This window comes from Ranitomeya variabilis, chromosome 6, assembly GCF_051348905.1.
Source record: "Ranitomeya variabilis isolate aRanVar5 chromosome 6, aRanVar5.hap1, whole genome shotgun sequence".
In the NCBI taxonomy this organism is placed as follows: domain Eukaryota; kingdom Metazoa; phylum Chordata; class Amphibia; order Anura; family Dendrobatidae; genus Ranitomeya; species Ranitomeya variabilis.
The window spans coordinates 142353676-142374143 of NC_135237.1; the positions used below are offsets into that span (position 1 = coordinate 142353676).

Here is a 20468-nt window from a genome sequence, read left to right on the forward strand (position 1 = left end):
TGGGGATTCCCTAGCAACCAGGCAACCCCTACATGTACTTATGCTGGCTAACAGATGTAAATCATTCAGCTGCGGCGAAGAAAACTAAATCTCCGAGCACTAAAAAATACTCGTCGGTCACCCGAGCGTGCTCGAGAAATCTCGAGTAACGAGTATACTTGCTCATCACTAATCTTTAATGGTGGACATGACTATCTCAGTGTGCAGACTCGCCGTCCTCGCACACAGTGGAGGGACCCGGAGCTGCTTTTATATGGCATGCATTATTCTTGTACGTACAGCACTAGAATAAATGCACACCATCGCGCCATGAGATAACTCAGCCATGTGCAGAGGCACACTGGCTACAACATTATTCACTTGTGAATCTCATAGTTCTTCTGATTTGCCATGTCATTACCCCATGCTCAGGGCATTGCAGTAGTTTAGGTATCCATGGTTATGACCAGTCATACAGTGGCAGACAGCTCTTAGTGGTCGTAGCCATGGATGCACAAGTTAATGCAATGTCAGGCATATGGGGTCAATCTGAAGAACTAAACTACATTTCTAATTTTAGGCATTTGCTTATATTAATATTACATCTACTACTTATTGGGATATAATATTGAAGATGGGAATAGCCCTTTAAAGGGAACCTGTCACCACGTTTTTGGAAGATGGGATAAAAATAGCGTTAAATAGGGGCAGAGGTGGGCGTTACATTAGTGTGTTTGTTATGCGTTTATTACCCACCTAAGTTGCCGAAATACCTTTGCAAAGTCTCCGTTTTCGCCTGTCAATCAGGCTGGTCTGGTCAAAAGGGCGTCTTGTCTTCCCCCAGATTTTGCGTAGTTTTCCGTTGGTGGCGTAGTGGTGTGCGCATGCCCAAAGTCCTGAATCCTCTGCCAGGGGATTTAAAAGAGCGCGCTGTTCGTTTTCATTGGTGATCGGTGGGCGCGGCCATCTTCCTTTGGCCGCGCGTGCGCAGAAGCGGCGCTCTGCTGGCCGCGGCTTCAGGAAAATGGCCGCGGGATGCCGCGCGTGCGCAGATGGATATCGCGGCGGCCATTTTCCTGAAGCCGCGGCCAGCAGAGCGCCGCTTCTGCGCACGCGCGGCCAAAGGAAGATGGCCGCGCCCACCGATCACCAATGAAAACGAACAGCGCGCTCTTTTAAATCCCCTGGCAGAGGATTCGGGACCTTGGGCATGCGCACACCACTACGCCACCAACGGAAAACTACGCAAAATCTGGGGGAAGACAACGCCCTTTTGACCAGACCAGCCTGATTGACAGGCGAAAACGGAGACTTTGCAAAGGTATTTCGGCAACTTAGGTGGGTAATAAACGCATAACAAACACACTAATGTAATGCCCACCTCTGCCCCTATTTAACGCTATTTTTATCCCATCTTCCAAAAACGTGGTGACAGGTTCCCTTTAAGGAAAGATGATCAACAACATAACACTATTTTTACAATGACACACTGATAAGATAAAAGCACTGTAGCTCCATGGATTTGAGTTCTTGATTGTATTGGTGCACTTTTCGTCACCATAAGGGCTCATTTCCACATGCAAGTCACACGTCCGTATCTCGCATGTGGAAACCAAGCTGTGGAGCCGGCACTCAGGAGCGGAGCTGTGCAGCTCCATGTGTTCCTATGCGGCCGCATGCTCCGCTCTGGAGTGTCGGCTCCACAGCTTGGTTTCCACATGCGAGATACGGACGTGTGACTTGCATGTGGAAATGAGCCCTAACAGTAACTATACCCCAGACACCAACATCACACAGCAGTTCTGTACTACTGTACTATCATTATTGAAGCATTTTTTTTTATGCCAAATGATTGCTAAAGAAAGCTATACCCACCCACCAAGCATGATCCCCTTCAGTGCCAGCTCTGTCAATATTGCTGCAGGGGGTCATAACAGATCGTGACCATTGCAGTCAATTTTTTGACTTCGGGATGATGCAAAATGGACAGGATGAGACTGCTGAGCTCAGTGATTGGCTGCAGCGGTCATCACCTGTGGTTGCAGTGTCACAACTGCAGCCATTTCAGCCAGGACAAGGTGTCGCAGTGGGGAGCCGTTGATCCCCCTTACTGATCCAAGTTTACCTAAATTTGTTATTTTTATATACCACAAACATTTGCCATTGAAAATTTAATTTAAACTAGAAAATCTTTTTAACTATAGCAACATTATGTTTGAATGAGTAAGTACATCCGGCCTATTAATGTGCAGGATGATTAACAGGTAAAAAATAACATGAGATGAGATAAAGACCTATATATAGCAAAAAGGAACTGCCCAAGGCATCATCCTAATGGATAAAACATCTGTTCACACCCATAGAGTATGTACACATGTACTGTCTGGTGAGCAGCCGGGTCAGTTACAGTAGCTGTAGCACTGCAATAAGTGGGATTTAATAAGATCCTATTCACACAACTCAACCAGAAATGATTTTTAGGGTGCGAGTCCCACCCCCACACCACCCTTTTATAACAGCAGCATGCATACAGGTCCTTCTCAAAAAATTAGCATATAGTGTTAAATTTCATTATTTACCATAATGTAATGATTACAATTAAACTTTCATATATTATAGATTCATTATCCACCAACTGAAATTTGTCAGGTCTTTTATTGTTTTAATACTGATGATTTTGGCATACAACTCCTGATAACCCAAAAAACCTGTCTCAATAAATTAGCATATTTCACCCGTCCAATCAAATAAAAGTGTTTTTTAATAACAAACAAAAAACCATCAAATAATAATGTTCAGTTATGCACTCAATACTTGGTCGGGAATCCTTTGGCAGAAATGACTGCTTCAATGCGGCGTGGCATGGAGGCAATCAGCCTGTGACACTGCTGAGATGTTATGGAGGCCCAGGATGCTTCAATAGCGGCCTTAAGCTCATCCAGAGTGTTGGGTCTTGCGTCTCTCAACTTTCTCTTCACAATATCCCACAGATTCTCTATGGGGTTCAGGTCAGGAGAGTTGGCTGGCCAATTGAGCACAGTAATACCATGGTCAGTAAACCATTTACCAGTGGTTTTGGCACTGTGAGCAGGTGCCAGGTCGTGCTGAAAAATGAAATCTTCATCTCCATAAAGCATTTCAGCTGATGGAAGCATGAAGTGCTCCAAAATCTCCTGATAGCTAGCTGCATTGACCCTGCCCTTGATGAAACACAGTGGACCAACACCAGCAGCTGACATGGCACCCCACACCATCACTGACTGTGGGTACTTGACACTGGACTTCAGGCATTTTGGCATTTCCTTCTCCCCAGTCTTCCTCCAGACTCTGGCACCTTGATTTCCGAATGACATGCAAAATTTGCTTTCATCAGAAAAAAGTACTTGGGACCACTTAGCAACAGTCCAGTGCTGCTTCTCTGGAGCCCAGGTCAGGCGCTTCTGCCGCTGTTTATGGTTCAAAAGTGGCTTTACCTGGGGAATGCGGCACCTGTAGCCCATTTCCTGCACACGCCTGTGCACGGTGGCTCTGGATGTTTCCACACCAGACTCAGTCCACTGCTTCCTCAGCAATCTTCCTCAGGGTCCGGTCACCTCTTCTCGTTGTACAGCGTTTTCTGCCACATTTTTTCCTTCCAACAGACTTACCATTGAGGTGCCTTGATACAGCACTCTGGGAACAGCCTATTTGTTGAGAAATTTCTTTCTGGGTCTTACCCTCTTGCTTGAGGGTGTCAATGATGGCCTTCTTGACATCTGTCAGGTCGCTAGTCTTACCCATGATGGGGGTTTTGAGTAATGAACCAGGCAGGGAGTTTTTAAAAGCCTCAGGTATCTTTTGCATGTGTTTAGAGTTAATTAGTTGATTCAGAAGATTAGGGTAATAGGTCGTTTAGAGAACCTTTTCTTGATATGCTAATTTATTGAGACAGGTTTTTTGGGTTATCAGGCTTTGTAGGCCAAAATCATCAGTATTAAAACAATAAAAGACCTGACAAATTTCAGTTGGTGGATAATGAATCTATAATATATGAAAGTTTAATTGTAATCATTACATTATGGTAAATAATGAAATTTAACACTATATGCTAATTTTTTGAGAAGGACCTGTAGTCCTTCTAACTGGTGTCACGGCACTACAGAATATTTGTTTTGGCAGATTATTAGAAACGTCCTATAAAAACTACACAATTATACATGATATTACAAGACATTACCTACTAAAGAAAACATGCAGAAACATAATACATTAAACAGTGCCAGGTTGTGTTTGGCTTTGTAGCTCAGCCTCATTCACTTCAATGGAGCTGAGCTATAATAACAGAGAAACCAAGCACAAAAAAAGTATGATTTTTTTTTTTTTAAATTCTGCGCAACTATTCTGAATATAAAAGTGTATTCCAGCAAGAAATATTTATTCTGCCAAAAAAAAAACAAACACAAAACACAGGTATAGTTTGTATGGATCACTGAGGAGTGTGCACACAGCCACTGCATGCAAACTGTAGGTAAATCATAGAAACTGCACAGCGACAGATCAATGACGTTCAGTGGATAGGTGGGTTCACTTCTCGCTGAAATACCCCTTTGAAGGGTGATTTTTATGTTACAGTTTCCCTGGGTTACATCTGATAAAATCCAAGCCGGTGTTACAGAATAGGAGAGTGCACTGGATGATCATCTCATTCCAGGCGGATTTCGTTTTTAGCCTATTTTCAGGCAGATGCACATGGATTAATTTACTTAATACAAAAGACTATTAGCAACTAACATTTGCTTTGCTAATTCAATAGCCCTATACAGCGCCAGAGCGAGAGGGGACATTATGGCCATGTCCCTACAATAGCAGGATCAAAAATGAAGCCAAAGAGGTGCAGCACTGTGGTTCCTGCAGTGTTTGGGCCACAGTTTCCATGTGAACATCACAATGTGCTCATGATACAGCAAACAAGCAGACGACCTTATGAGGAACCTTATAAAGCCTGGTGTGCTCCTACTCTTCATTATGCTCGCTAAGCTGAGAGGTCGGACCAGGCTATGGAAACATTGAGCTTAGAAAGTGGAACACACCAGAACCAAATAAGAAATAAGCAAGGGCAACAACAAACATTACTGTGCATGAGACAAAGATTACAATGTGTGCCTAGTACAAAAGGGCAAAGATCAGGAGGCTTTATATAGATAAGGTCTGGTCAAGGTTTGTGATCAAGGGTTCATGTAAAGCAGGGGCTCCAAACCATTTCTGGAACGAGAACCCCATGATCATTTCAAGCCAATCCCAAGTAGTTCTTCGGAAATAGAAAAAAATAAAATACGTAAGCAAACGAAATGTCAGAAAAATCCTAAATATTTTTTATTATAAATCAACAAATCACAATAGTTTGGTCTAAGGAGGTAATCCCGATACTATAAAAATGACGGCTGCCTTCTAAAACTCAGGACAGGGACCTGTGAGCATGCACAGTAGGAAGCGCCTCCCCCTTAATGTGTAGGAAGATTTGCTCATCTAATTCTAGAGATACAAGGGTGTTGAGGAAAGAGGCAGCAGGTCACACTGCTGTCCATTAGATCTATCTTTACTACTGGAGATAAGAGGGGTGCCGAGATAAGAAGAGGCCACTCACACTGCTGTCCACCCTGACTTTCTGATCCAATGCTGGAGATGCCAGGGGTGCTGAGGTAAGAGGAGGCTTCTCACACTGCTGTCTACCCTGTGTGACCTACTACTGGAGATGCCATGGGTGCCGAGATAAGAGGAGGCTTCTCACACTGCTTTCTACCCTGTGTGACCTACTACTGGAGATGCCATGGGTGCCGAGATAAGAGGAGGCTTCTCACACTGCTTTCTACCCTGTGTGACCTACTACTGGAGATGCCATGGGTGCTGAGATAAGGAGGCGGCTTCTCACACTGCTTTCTACCCTGTGTGACCTACTACTGGAGATACCTGGGGTGCTGAGATAAGAGGAGGCTTCTCACACTGCTTTCTACCCTGTGTGACCTACTACTGGAGGTGCCATGGGTGCTGAGATAAGAGGAGGCTTCTCACACTGCTTTCTACCCTGTGTGACCTACCACTGGAGGTGCCATGGGTGCTGAGATAAGAGGAGGCTTCTCACACTGCTTTCTACCCTGTGTGACCTACTACTGGAGATGCCATGGGTGCTGAGATAAGAGGAGGCTTCTCACACTGCTTTCTACCCTGTGTGACCTACTACTGGAGATGCCATGGGTGCTGAGATAAGAGGAGGCTTCTCACACTGCTTTCTACCCTGTGTGATCTACTACTGGAGATACCAGGGGTGCCGAGTAGTGATGACGAGTGAACGTGCTCGGATAACGTCTTATCCTAGCACGCTTGGGTGTTACCTGAGTATCTTGGGCGTGCTCGTATATTATGTTCAGAGTCACTTCGGCTGCATGATTTGCATCTGTTAGACCAGTGTTTTTCAACCAGTGTGCCGCGACACATGGTCGGGTGTGCCGCGGGGAACGGGAGTCAGCTGTTCTCTGTGCCGACTGTCAAGCTGACAGCCGGCACAGAGAAGCTGCAGCGCGCCGGCTCCCGGAGATCAATTGTACTCGCAGACATCTACCAGCTGCGAGTACAATTGAGGCTCTGACTGCCGGGTCAGAGCGACGCCAGCAGCGTGATCAAGTCATGTGATCACGCTGCTGACGTCACTATCCGGCGCGCAGGAGAAAGAAGAGACTTGGTGGTAAGTGCTCCTGTGCTGTGGAGCTGAAGACACCGAAGATTCAGCGTGGGGTGGGTTTATGGGGAGTATGTGGGGGGATTTATTAAGTGTGTGGGGGGATTTATTAAGTGTGGGGGGATTTATTCAGTGTGTGGGGGGATTTATTCAGTGTGTGTGGGGATTTATTCAGTGTGTGTGGGGGATTTATTCAGTGTGTACGTGGGGGGGGCTGGAATTTATTTAGCATGTGTGGGGCAGGGTGCATTTATTCTGTGGAAGGGGATGGATTTATTCTATTGGAAGGGCAGTGGATATATTCTGTGGGGGTGAGTGGGGAGATGGGGGTGGACACAGTAGCGAGGGGAAAAATGTGTGCTGACAGTACTGGGAGCAACGGTGATGGGATGTGTGAGGACAGTATGGGGAGTCGGGGGAATGTGTGAGGGGGGAATGTGTGAGGAGGAAATATGGAGAGAGCAAAGGGGTATGTTAGCAGGGGGGGGGATGTACAGGAGGAGGCTATTAGAAATGTGTGCAGACAGTATGGGGGGATGAAAGTGTGAGTGGACACATAATAGATACTGAGTAGTGTGAGGGTAACAGCCAGGAGGAGACAGTATGCCAAGTAGGAGGAGTGTAATGAAGGGGCACAGTAGAGAGACTGGGCTCTCTATGAGGGACACCGTATGAGAAGGCAGTGTGAAGTATGGAAAAGAGAGAGAGGGTAGTGTGGATGGCATGTACCATAAGAGGGACAGTGAGGGTCATATTATGTGCTGGGAATAAAGTGAGGGGCAATTATTTACTCAGAGGCTCAGCCTAGGGCAGATATTGTTATTCCGGAGCATTATAATAACACTGCTATCTTTAAGGGTGTTGTGTCGGGATGTGCTGCAGAAGACAGGAGAAGATGGAAGTCTGCAGAAACGAGCTCTGCCGGTGGATGAGAAGAGTCATCATGGCATCTGGACAAGGTGAAGATGAAAAGAAAGAGGCGACTCCACAAACAACGTCATCTATCAGGTACCTGGATGTAAATGTGTTTTTTTTGTGATACTAATTCTCATTTTTATTTGTTAGGAACATTAAAGGGGATGTCCAAGGTTGTGATGAGTCTGCAGTCATACTATGTGACTGCAGACTTCTGAATTCTCACAGTGCACACTGCTATCATAATTCTCTGATGTTGGTGATTTACATACATGCGGTCACGTGCTGACTAGACATGTGTGGCCTCATTCAATGAAAATGAATTGAATGAGGCCGGACACGTCTAGTTAGAATGTGACCAGAAGTATCCAAATCACATACTTGTGCTGTCATGACCGTCCACTCTGGCCACCGGCAAGGGAGAATCCTGAAAGTGTGCAGTGCTTGCGCTGTGAGAATTCAGAAGCCTGCAGTCACATAGAATGACTGCAGACTTTCATCTCAAACCTGGACGCACCATTTTGTGCCATTTTGGTTGGTGGTGTGCCTCGGGATTTTTTAAGTATAAAAAGTGTGCCGCGGCTCAAAAAAGGTTGAAAATCACTGTGTTAGACAGCCTGAACACAGGCGAGGAATGCCTGTTTGTTATGCAATCCCCACATGTGTTGAGGCTGTCTAACAGCCGCAAATCATGCAGTCGCTGGGGACCCAGAACTTAATATACGAGCACGCCCAAGATACTCAGATAACACCCAAGCGTGCTAGAATAAGACGTTATCCGAGCACGTTCACCCATAACTAGTGCTGAGGTGAGGAAACCAAGCTCATACTGCTGTCCAAGCTATCTGATCTAATACTGAAGATACCAGAAGCGCCAAGGTAAGTAGAGGCTGCTTACACTGCTGTCCACCCAGTACTCACTAAAGGGGTTCTCCACTAATAGGTTTTTATCCCCTTGGCATACTTAATGAAGCACACCATTAGATTAATCTGCACAAGCACCGCCCGCAGCTAGGACTAGATGATGCTTCAATTTCCTGAAGACTTCCAACAGCTCAAACTGTACATGCGACCCCCGAAGCTAGGACAATGCAAAACTTTAAAGAATAAGTAAAGACACCGAGATACAGTGGTGGGGAAGGAACAAAGCTGACAACCCACAGTCCCACCCCGATGCATGAAGATACGAATACAAGGAAACTTCAGTGATTAAAGAAAATCTACAAAACTGATTTCTTCACATGAAGAATCATATTAATCAGCATGACAGCGCCAATATGGCCCAGCCTGTACTTCACTCAGTAAAGTGTGGCCCACAGGTTCTCTTTGAAGACATTTTCTGCACAAAATAAAAGCTTTCCCAGGGGACTGGATGTCTAAAACTCCTTAATATTCACCTACTGACAATCACCAGGTGTGTTATCAGAAAAACATACAAATGATATACTGCTCAAGTTACCTGACCGCTGCAGCCAATCTCAAGCAGCAACAGTCTGGACATTTGTTGAGCTGTGTAATCTCTTGCAGACCACGGAGCGTAGGAGAGTATCCACAAGGTTTATATTTAAACACATCCGATCCCAGCTTTTAATTTTACCCAACCCATTGCTTTCTATTAGGCTAGGTTCACATTGCGTTAGTGAGGTCCGTTCAACGCATACGTTAAACAGACTGCGCAACACAAGTGCCTTTTAAAGATCGCATTATGTGATCACACTAGCGCAGATGCTCCATCTGTGCTAGTGGTGACAGACCCGAAAACGCTGCAGACCGCGTCCGAGGGTCCGTCACAAAATGACGGCACATCGCTAACGCATGCCGATTATGACATGCGTTAGCGATGCGCTACATAATGGCAGTCAATGGGTGTGCTGAAGCATCCGTTACATAGCGGTAGTGTTGCTATGTAAAGGATGCCGTCAGCGGATTGCCATTAACGCAATGTGAACCTAGCCTTAAAGATGTTCGGGTGTGTTGAGTGAACATGACTGATTTAAATGTACATTTCATTTATTTAAATAATACACAAGCATGGATTTTAGGGCACAATAAATAAAATCAGTGAGAAAACATTAAGGAGGAGTCCATGCTACGTACGAAGGGTGAAACCACATGGTACAGCCTGAGTTTCAGCGGTGTTGACAGATGCACCATGTGGTATCACAATGGTTTTCTGACAGAACAGTGGCTCCATAAAGTAAAAAATCCAGAGCAGGGAAGATCAACTTTCCAAAGACCGGTTTTTCTTAGTTTGCATTAAGGAGATTATACTGTAGTACAGAGTTGGCTAAATGTGAATCCGGCTATAGGGAACGGTAAGGCTATGTGCACACGTTCCAGATTGTTCACGTTTTTGGCGGCTTTCTGCAGCAAAAACACTTAAAAAACGCATACATTAAGCATCACATCATATTTAATGGTTTCTGCAATTTTTGTGCACATGTTGCGTTTTTTTTCGCAAAAAAAAAAAAACATGTGGAAAAAACGCAGCATGTTCATTAATTTTGCAAATTTTAAGCGGATTTCCCACTATATTATTGCATTGGGAACCTCTGGAAAAAAAACGCAAAAAATCCGCACAAAAAGCGCGCAAAATAAGCATGCAGAATTCCAGCGGAAAACCTCAGGATTTTCTCAGGAAATTTCTGCATACTTTCCGGACGTGTGCACATAGCCTAAAGATTTGTTAGAAAGCTCTGCAAGATCTTCCTGTGTCTGTCTCTGCTAGATTTCTCACTCTGCTCCTTACTCCTTTTACATCCTTCCTGTTCCATAGAGGAAACCAAGAGATGTAATCTGACACCTCACTGTGCTCACAGAGCGATTTGTTTCTGAGTGCATGGTAAATGAGGAGGCAGGAAAAGAAATGGCTCATAAGTGGGGAAACAAAAAAGTTCTCTGACATATTTAAGGTTATGTGCACACGTTCTAGATTATTCACGGATTTTTCGCGGTTTTTGGGTTTTTTCGGCGGCTTTCTGTGGCAAAAACGCTTAAAAAGCATACATTAAGCATCCCATCATTTTTAATGGTTTCTGCAATTTTTGTGCACATGTTGCATATTTTTCCGCGAAAAAAACGCATGCAGAAAAATACGCAGCATGTTCATTAATTTTGTGGATTTTAGGCAGATTTCCCACTATATTATTGCACTGGGCACCTCCGGAAAAATCGGCGGAAAATCTGCACAAAATACGCGACAAAAACGTGTGCAGAATTCCTGCGGAAAACCTCAGGATTTTCTCAGGAAATTTTTGCATACTTTCCAGAAGTGTGCACATAGCCTAAAACAGTTTCTAATATTTACTTGAGCAACTGATTTATGTAAAGATTGTTGAAAATACAGTTCCCATTTAACTTTTTGAATGCCTGTATAACATGAAGGAGTACAAGTGAAAAAAACAAAGAAACAACATACAAATTAGGCCTCTTTCACACATCTTGATATTTCCGGAAATGGAAAAACTAACTGTACTCAACTAACTGTAGTCCAGAATCCGGGCTTGTGGAATGCAGCCTCGTTACACAAGTCTTTACAGTAATAAGTGCATCCGATCTGCGCACACACACACACAGCCTTTGATAAGGAGCCATACTTGAAATGTATTTGCAAATATTTCTTTTTTTTTTTTTCCAATCCGTTTCCATAGAAACTATATTTCTTTAGATCAGGGGTTTTGACAAATGAGATGCTAAGGAATAATCATCGTTGTTACCATAGAAACAAACTACTGCTCTGTGAAAGGAGCGTGTGCCGAGAAGACACACAAGTGAGTAATAAATACTAAGTCAGCGAGCCAAACCTTCACTAACTGATAAAAGTTTCGTTAGCAAGACATGAAGACGTGCAGTATGTGACCGCTCCCTGGGGAGAAGCCAAACACTATTGCCCTTAATATTACTAATAAGTACATAAGGGACAATGGTTGTGGCTCCAAAGACACAATCTAAAGTAAAATCTAGTATAAATCCGAATAGATCAATAGATCCAATATGTATGTGGAATATATACTACACACATATATATCAGTGTTCTAAAACCAACATATATCATGAATTATATTAAATAAATGATTCTCTAGAATGTCATTTCCAGAAGCCGATCTTGGGATTTGGGCACTTATAACACAAGCCGCTCTCTGTTCTCTCTATGGAGATATTATAATTATATATCAAAGACAAAAAGTAATTAACGTTCCACTTCAGCCTCAATCCCTAGAATCAGCACTCTTGGACGGGGGGATTGGTTGCTTCATACATATTTTATTTCAGTTCTCAAGGAGCAGCCAAATGAGATGGTACAATGATTCCCCTACTAGAAACACAAGTTACATTGGGATCACAATAGGTTTTAGGTTCAGAAAGCAATACATATACAAATATTCCCATGTCCCATCATTAAACACTACAGTGAAAGTAAGAAGTGCTGTGATCTTTTGCACATGAGCATTCTGTTTAGCCCACTGACGTCCATGTTGTTTAGTACTGTGTATCTAAGGCTATGTTCACACGTTGCGGTTTTTGCTGCGGATCCGCAGCGGTTTTGACGCTGCGGATCCGCAGCAGTATTCCATGCGGTGTACAGTACAATGTTAACCTAAAAACCGCAGTGCACATGCTGCGGGAAAAATCCACGTGGAAACGCTGCGGAAAAAAATACGTAGCATGTCACTTCTTTGTGCAGATTCCGCAGCGGTTTTCAACAAGCACCAATAGGAAAGTGCAGTTGAAAACCCGCAGAGGAATCCGCAGAAGAAAACGCGTGAAAATCTCCGCAGTGAAAACCGCAGTGGTTTTGCACTGCGGATTTTCCAAATCTGCTGCGGAAAAATCCGCAACGTGTGCACATACCCTAAAGGTCCACATCGCGTTAGGGCATTCCGTTTAGTGGATCCATTAAACGGATGCGCTAAGGATGTATCCCAAATGGTCTTATTTTTTGCGATCGCAAACGCGATGTGAACCTGGAGCACACGAGAACATTTTTTTTTGAGTGGCTCCACAGCATGGACCCTGTATAGTGATCTCCTGGAGCAATAGTTTTTCCATTATAAATAATCCGGAGAGTCGTTGTACAGATTGGCACACGTTGCAGCATGCCATAATAGTTTTTTCTAAGATTCATATAAAACCCCTCTGTGTGCCTGTTTGCCATATACAGGGCAATTCACTAGCTGCATTACCCAAAAAAATTGGACCTGCATGCCATCCAAGCTTAATTCTAATGCTGTTTGACTTCCACTGTTTTCTCGCCCCTAATCGTTTTGTTTTTTTTTCAATACAAAAAATACAGATGATGCAGATGGACACATAAACCCCCCCCCTCCCCTCCCAAAATAACAAAAATCAAATTCAGCACACTGATTAAGACAGAGTTTTTTACTAGGAAAAACAAAACAAAAACCTACCTCTTACAATTCTCTGATCTATCCACTGCCATGGAATAACTAATGCCTCGCACGGCCAGCTAGCCCCTCCGCAGAGGAAGAGACTGAGACCACCTATGGAAAGTAGCAATCATAGGATTCTCGCGGGTCTTATCCTTAGGCTGCTCTGCTTACCCTGCAGGCAGTTACCTCCTAGATAAAAAAGCATACCGTAAATCTTGGCATTAACTAAAAAGGCCGATATCTCTGGAACTGTATGGCTTATTGAAAAAATAAGGTGATCTGCAGGAATTAAATACGGTAAGTACAAAAACTGGTCCCTTTAGACCTGGTGATAGGTCTGCTTTAATGAGCCCTTGTCTATGATTTAGGATATAAAGTTAAATTAGAAACTCCAAATATAAAAATAACTCAATTTGCAGATACCCGTTTCTGGGTTCTTGCCGCTCATCAGTGTAAAGTAGAAAAATGGTTGGCTTGGTGATGAGGATGGCCTATTCGTATTGCTACACTAGCTTGGTGGTCCTCTTAAGGAGTTTTACCTCAAACACCAACAACCCAATACCTGTAAACTTTTTATAATTCAGAGCCAACTAAGATGCCTGCAATGTGATAGGCAGCTCCACATTGAAACTCCAGTGCTGTTCAATGCCATAGGCCTGTGCTGGGCGGTCACTGCAAGAAGCCATCAGATCAGGTAAGTGAGGATCTAAACAAAAATCATAATGTGTATGTTACAGAATACAATTATTAACTGTGACTTATGTTTGGGACATTCATTTGTAAAACGCATTTTATCAGTGTTCCCTGACAGCTGGTCCTGTAAAACCACATGGAGGCTATTTTATTACAGTCTCAGGAGGGACGTTTCTCTTTAAAGAGGTGGAAGATCTTCAGTCCCTGGATGCCTGTCACATATTCTGCAGCAAGGAGTAAGATTATTATATTCAACGTCTATGAAATACCACCCGCTAACTAGATATATTACGGCTAGAACACACTAAGGTACATTATTAAGAGGACAAGGGTATAACACATGTAATAATACATGGCTGCACTGGCTACAACCACATGTACCAACAGTTTTCGGTGATGAGCGAACGTGCTTGGGTCACGTATTATCCGAGTATCTTGGCCATGCTCATATATTATGTTCGGGTCCCCGCGGCTGCATGATTTGCTGCTGATAGACAGCCTGAACACATGAAGGGATTGCCTGTTTGTTAGGTCTAACAGCCGCGAGTCATGCAGCCGCAGGGACTCGAACATATTATTCCAGCATGCCCAGGGCATGTTAGGCTATGGGTTGAACTAGATGGACTTAAAGTCTTCCTTCAACCTTAATAACTATGTTACTATGTTACAATGTTACAATATACTCGGATAACACCCGCACAGGCTCGGATAATAAGATAGCTTAGCACGTTCGCTCATCACTAGTAATGAGAACAAAAATAGCACAAATCAAAGTTTCAAAATTGTTGCAGAGCCGTATGTGTATTTTGGTTAAATGGCTTCTCTGCGCAGACTTACTAAAACATTAGGGGCTACAGGCACACAAGGTATCAGTCCCTATTCACTTGATGCCCCAAAAGAGTGTACTTTACGCAAATTTATGCCTTTAAAGGGCTTGTCCAGTTGAAAGTAGTCATCACATATCCACATAAGGTACAAGTACAATATTTATTGATCAGTTGCAGCACTATTACCCTTCTTAGAATGGAGCGGGCAATGCACATGCCAGTCTCCTGCTCCATTCATTCCATAAGGGGCTGTTGGGTGCCGCGCTCGGCTTTTTTCCGGCAGCCCCATAGCAAATTAACTGTGTGGATGACGGCATCTGACCTGCTGCATTTTGTAAAGGGGGTCAAAAGTGCCAAATATAGGAGAAAAATTCCCCATTCTGCCAACTGACGATGGTCCCAGTGGTTGGAAGCCCAAAGATCACCAAATAATCCTCTACCCAGTGGCACGGTGATAAAGGGGATGTCAGGTAAATACAGTATAAGTTGTCAGAGTCCTTCTGCTGTTGAAAATAATAACATGCTCAAATACTACAAACTAATGTAGGACAACAATGAGAATGAGGAGAATGAACAAATGCACTGTGCTGAAGAACAGACCTGAGCTACTGAAACCGAAGCTGCAGGTAACAGAATGCTACTGCTCTAATGAAAGTAATACCTGCTGATGAGCGGTGGCAAACATTTCAGTGCTAGCACAGATAAATTGTCAAGTTTCCTGCAAAAGTCTGAAACCTCAAAAATTCTGCTCCCTAGTTAAAGGGGTTGTCCTGGACTTTTCCATTGATGGCCTATGGATGCGGCCAGAGCTCAGCTGCAGAGCTCCATCAACTGGATAGTGGCCGTAGCGGGGTACTGCATGTCACCTCCCTATTGATATGAATAGGGGGCGGGGGTGCAGTACCTTGCCATAGCCACTATGAATGTGATGGAGCAATGCAGCTCCACAACTCCGCACATTCGACCATGACCAGGAAATCGGTGGGGGTCAGATATTGATGACCTATCCTAAAAATAGGCTATCAATGTAAAGATTCTAGACAACCCCTTTCAGTCATTACCAGGTTAGATAATTCAGGAAACTAACAAAGACTTGTTCACACATTGCATTTTTATGGGTTTTTCCGGGTGTGGAAAAAACAAAGCGCATTACAGTAACAACATTTATGAGATTTTTGAAATGTCACACATGTTGCATCTTTTTCCATGTGGTTTCTGGATGTTTTATGTCTTTTTTTTTTTTTTTTTTTTTAAAGCAATGCAGTATGTCAATCTTTTCAGCATTATTACCAAAGTTTTTCCCATTGTAATTAAAATGGGTTAACACAAAAATTGTATAAGATGAAAAACATCAAAATTGTATGTAATTTACACTGCTGTTTTCTGGCTATAATCTTTCACGCTGCAAAAAAGCCGCATTAAAAAAAAAAATAAAAAAAGTGTGTATACAGATCCAAAAAAGTGCCAAAATTAATTGCAGAACTACAGGGAGCGCTTACACTAAAGGTGTTTATAAGCCTTAAATGGAATCTTATAAGCAGCCCCTTAAAGTATTGGCTTATCCCCCCCCCAAGGACAAATAATCGGGCATGTTGAAGTCTGATAAGCACAATCCTACTTTCCATCCCAACCTCCCAAATATCTGCTGCTTGGAGGAAACTCCCATTCACATCAGAAGGTCGGACAACTCTGCAAATGTTCATCCAATGTCTTAGCATAATAGCATCATGCTTATAGCAAGCCATGTGCAGAGGCGCTATACAGTTCTGTGCCATGTTACACTGGGCACTCTGCCATCATGTCGCCTCCATAACCACAGCTTCCGGGGAGAATACTGCGATTCACTTTGTACGGCCACGTTCACACATTCAGTAGTTTACATCAGCTTTTGTAATCAAAATCAGGAGTGGGTGAAAAATGCAGAAGTGGTGACGAGTTTCTATTAGGCCACGTTCACACGGTCAGTATTTTACCTCAGTATGTGTAAGCCAAAACCTGGAGAGGAACAGTCAGAGGAAAAGTATAATATGTCACCATTTCTGTATTATCACCACTCCTGGTTTTGGCTTACAAATACTAATGTAAAAGACTGACCAAATACTGGATGTGTGAATGTGACCTAAAAAAAATAAAAATAAATAACTTTGGGACAAAACGCCTTGGTTTTTTTTAGGTTATTACATAGCCAAAATGTTGCAGGCAAAACAAATTCTTTAACAAAATATGTCTAAATAATTTAGATTAATAAACAATTCCATCAGAATTCAGAGCCCTACCATATAGTATACATACGGTCGAGCAAGAAATTCTACACTAACTGGTGGGAAACAAGTTCCGCAGTGCTACAAATTGTAGACGTACAGACTAAACCAAGCATGTGAGACGAGTGGAAGATACATTGCAAGTGAAGATCTCTTTAAGAAAAAAAATACACTAAAGCTTTAAAAAACAGTGGGATACAAAGTTGTAGTTTTTGGTAAATGACAGAAAGGAAAAAAAAATAGAAATATATAAATTCAGCTGCAAGCGATCGTGGTAATACAACTATGATGGTGGGAGACGATTACCCGGATAACATAGGGTTAAAATGTTTAGTACATTTCAGGCTATATTCACACATCAGACGTGAGTGCACAGACTTCTGCAAAGCTCATTTAGGGAATTACGGAAACCAACAACAAATTGGCCGCCTGTAAACATCTGATACGTCTCCATTCACACTGGTCTCCATTTCAGCCATAAAGGGTTTGGTACATTTGTTATGACTAGCGATGAGGGAGCGTGCTGGGATAAAGCGTTATCAGAGCATGACTGTGTGACTGTGCTAACCGAGTGTCTGCATCGTGCTCGAAAAATGTTAGCGAGTCCTACCCCCCCCCCCCCGCGGCTGTTAGACAGCAGCAACACACGAGGGGCTTCCCTAACAGACAGGAAATCCATGCATGTGTCGCTGCTGTCAATCAGCGGCGGGGACTCAACCAGAAGACAGTCTGATGACACCTCGCCTGAGCACGTCCGCTCATCACTAGCTATGACCTATTACTAGATACTACAGGAATACGGTGCATATTTCTAGAGCAGTGCCCCCCTGCCTATATGGCGGCCTTCATCTGCTCCTTTATGGTTTCCACCAATATACAGTCCTGTTAGAGCACATAGCCATGCAAAAAAGAGCTAAACAATCAGACAAGGGGAAAAAGGCAGCAAATAAAATACAGAATAATGTAGAAAAAGTAAATAAAATAGAGGATGTAGAAATATGTAGAAAATAAAGAAAAGAAAATAAATAATGCAGAAAAGTAAATAAAATAGAGGATGTAGAAACAATAGAGAATAACGTAGAAATATGTAGAAACAATGCAGAAATAATATATATATATATATATATATACGGTAAGGTTATAGTATTCAGCTCCACCAGGCGATGCCATCCCAGACATCCGCCAATCCTGGGCACAGCATATACTACAGTGTGACGTCTCGCAGCCCCCATACATTCACCTTCCTCCATGAACTCCAGCTGGTCGGCGGAATCATCGTACAGGATCTCCGGGTCGTTCTCACAGTCGCACTCATAGCTTTCCTCTTCAATCAGCGGCTCGATAAAGGACATCATTAGCACTGGTTATTTCCAAGGGTTGGAGGACAAGCCGCCCTTAATAGTTAAAGGCACTCGTTGTGTGGCCCCATAGGGGCCTCATATGTGGCACAGGGAAAGGCCAGCGGGAGCCCCATTTGTGGGGCAGCATCCCTGATCTCTCACATACCTGTGGCAGAGGAGTGTGCTTACACCTGAGCACTCTCTCCGCTGACACACAGGTAACCAGCAGGGACTGGGATCCACCCAAGTGATCCGCAGCACCTGTAATCTCTCTGAGCAGACAGCTGCTGGGGGAAGGCTCAGAAGCGGCCGCAGCTGGAGAGCAACATTTTATAAGAAACTGCTCAGAAACAGAAAGACTGGGGAAAAGCTACAAAGGAAAAAGAAGGATTTATAGTCCTGTCACTCCCCCATTGTGCTGTAAATGGTATGTTCCCAGCAAGTTTCATAGCAACTGCAGCAAGGAAGTGCTGGATGATACTACACCTAGCAGAGGGTGGGACCACAGGTTACCTGTCAATGACTCATTAACCCTACAAGTGATGGGAACATTTCTCCACACAAGCGTCCAGACTGACAGACGCGCTATATATAGGTAACGAGTTCCCTCAGCTTAGCGGAGGAAGACTAACAAAAAATCTAATAATTTACAGCAGGGTTTCTTTAATTTCTCTCAAAATTAAGAACAATGATGAGATAAGTACACCCGTAAAAATAAAAAAAAATCTAAAAATAATTTACAGAAAAATATCTCAGGCAGGAAGTGTCAAATATCTAATAATGAATGTAATGGTTGCTTGATTTGTGTCTGTCTAGCCCTATACACACGGATTAGACACCGCTGAGGAAGTTCTACCACGTGTATAAGACACTGTTCACACATGAACGCACTCGCCACATGCAATACTTTCATTATTGCCAGATACCACCCGTGTGCCCTGAATATGCCCAAGAAGCAAAAGAAATTGTATGCACAACACATAGTGTAAGGCCACGTTCACATGTTCAGTATTTTACCTCAGTTTTCACAAACAACTGATATCCATGTTTTTCATTGATAGTTTATGGATCTGTTCACATGTCCGGGATTTTTTACAGACTGAGTGGTTAGTCCAAAATCGTGGAGACATGGCCGATATTGATCGGAGTGCCTGTTCAAGCTTGGCAATGAGGCTGCCGTCACACTAGCAGTATTAGGTCAGTATTTTACCTCAGTATGTGTAAACCAAAACCAGGAGTGGGTGATAAATGCAGAAGTGGTGCATATGTTTCTATTATAGTTTTCCTCTATTTGTTCCACTCCTGGTTTTGGCTTACAAATACTGATGTAAAATACTGACCAAATACTGCTAGTGTGACGGGAGCCTGAAAGTCAGCACTTGGATGCCATGGGGGTGCGGCCATTTTCATGGACTGATAAATAGAAGATGCAGAAACTTTTTTTTTTCTTCTCAGTGAAAAAAAAAAACACATGAAACTCTGGCAAAATCACTGATGAAACTCAGTCCATTTTTCTCATATGTGGAAAAAAAACCCCTGTTGTCTAAAAAAGCTCTTAGGCTACGGCCACACTATTAGTATTTGGTCTGTTTTTTTATGTCAATATTTGTTCCTCACTTAGTTTTGGCTTACAGTCAGAGGAAAAGTATAATAGAAACCTGTGCGCCACTTCTGTATTTATCACCCACTCCTGGTTCTGGCTTACACATACTGAGGTAAAATACTGACCAAATACTGGATGTGTGAACTTGGCCTTAATCAGATATTCTCACCCCAGAACGTGGTCAGTATTTTACCTCAGTATTTGTAAGGAGTGAAGATAACATACAAGCCGTACATGTGGGAGAGCATATATACTAGCACTGTATATATTACATGCACAGACAGTGTGATGAACGCTACCGGAAACCATTAGCAGCTGAGGAGTGTCAGGCATCAGAATCTACATATGGGAGGATTTGGGGAGAAAACACCCAGCACTGTGTAATTAGGAATTGTGTTCATATCAGATTATAGAACAAAAGTGGCTCTGCAAGTGGGAAAGCTCATCACATAATGTTGTTGTAGGGCCTGTAGCATGGAAACGAGAGGTGCGGACAGTGCAGCGATTAACACAAAATTACAGACTACACACTAACCAGTTTTATCCAGGGGAGGATGCGGAGTAAAAATATACTACTCTGCTTCTCCCACAGTAAGCAAAATGATAAAACAGCAAGTTATCTCCAATGTGTGCAAATCAGAAACCAGAATAACATTGCAATTATGCATCTTGTTACCTAAAGCATTCTCGGACAAATGTTTTTCCGTTGTTTTTTTTTTATTGTTTTTGTGCTCCTGTTCAGGGAGTC

At 43.1% G+C, this 20468-nt stretch overlaps 1 protein-coding gene across 13 annotated transcripts in view; it reads right to left on the reverse strand.

Moving 5' to 3' along the window:
- Positions 1–20468, reverse strand: part of TRAK1 (trafficking kinesin protein 1) — a 234936-nt gene that overhangs the window by 57894 nt on the left and 156574 nt on the right. For 2 of the 13 annotated variants that reach the window (XM_077269078.1, XM_077269071.1), the window contains exon 1: positions 18018–18569. The exons of 9 other annotated variants lie outside the window; for them this stretch is intronic. In XM_077269078.1, the coding sequence (XP_077125193.1) occupies positions 18018–18132 (115 nt within the window). In that variant the 5' untranslated portion in view covers positions 18133–18569. Of the gene's footprint in view, positions 1–13014; positions 13077–18017; positions 18642–20468 lie in introns of those variants that run through there. 2 more of the 13 variants (XM_077269074.1, XM_077269076.1) reach the window with 2 other exon arrangements.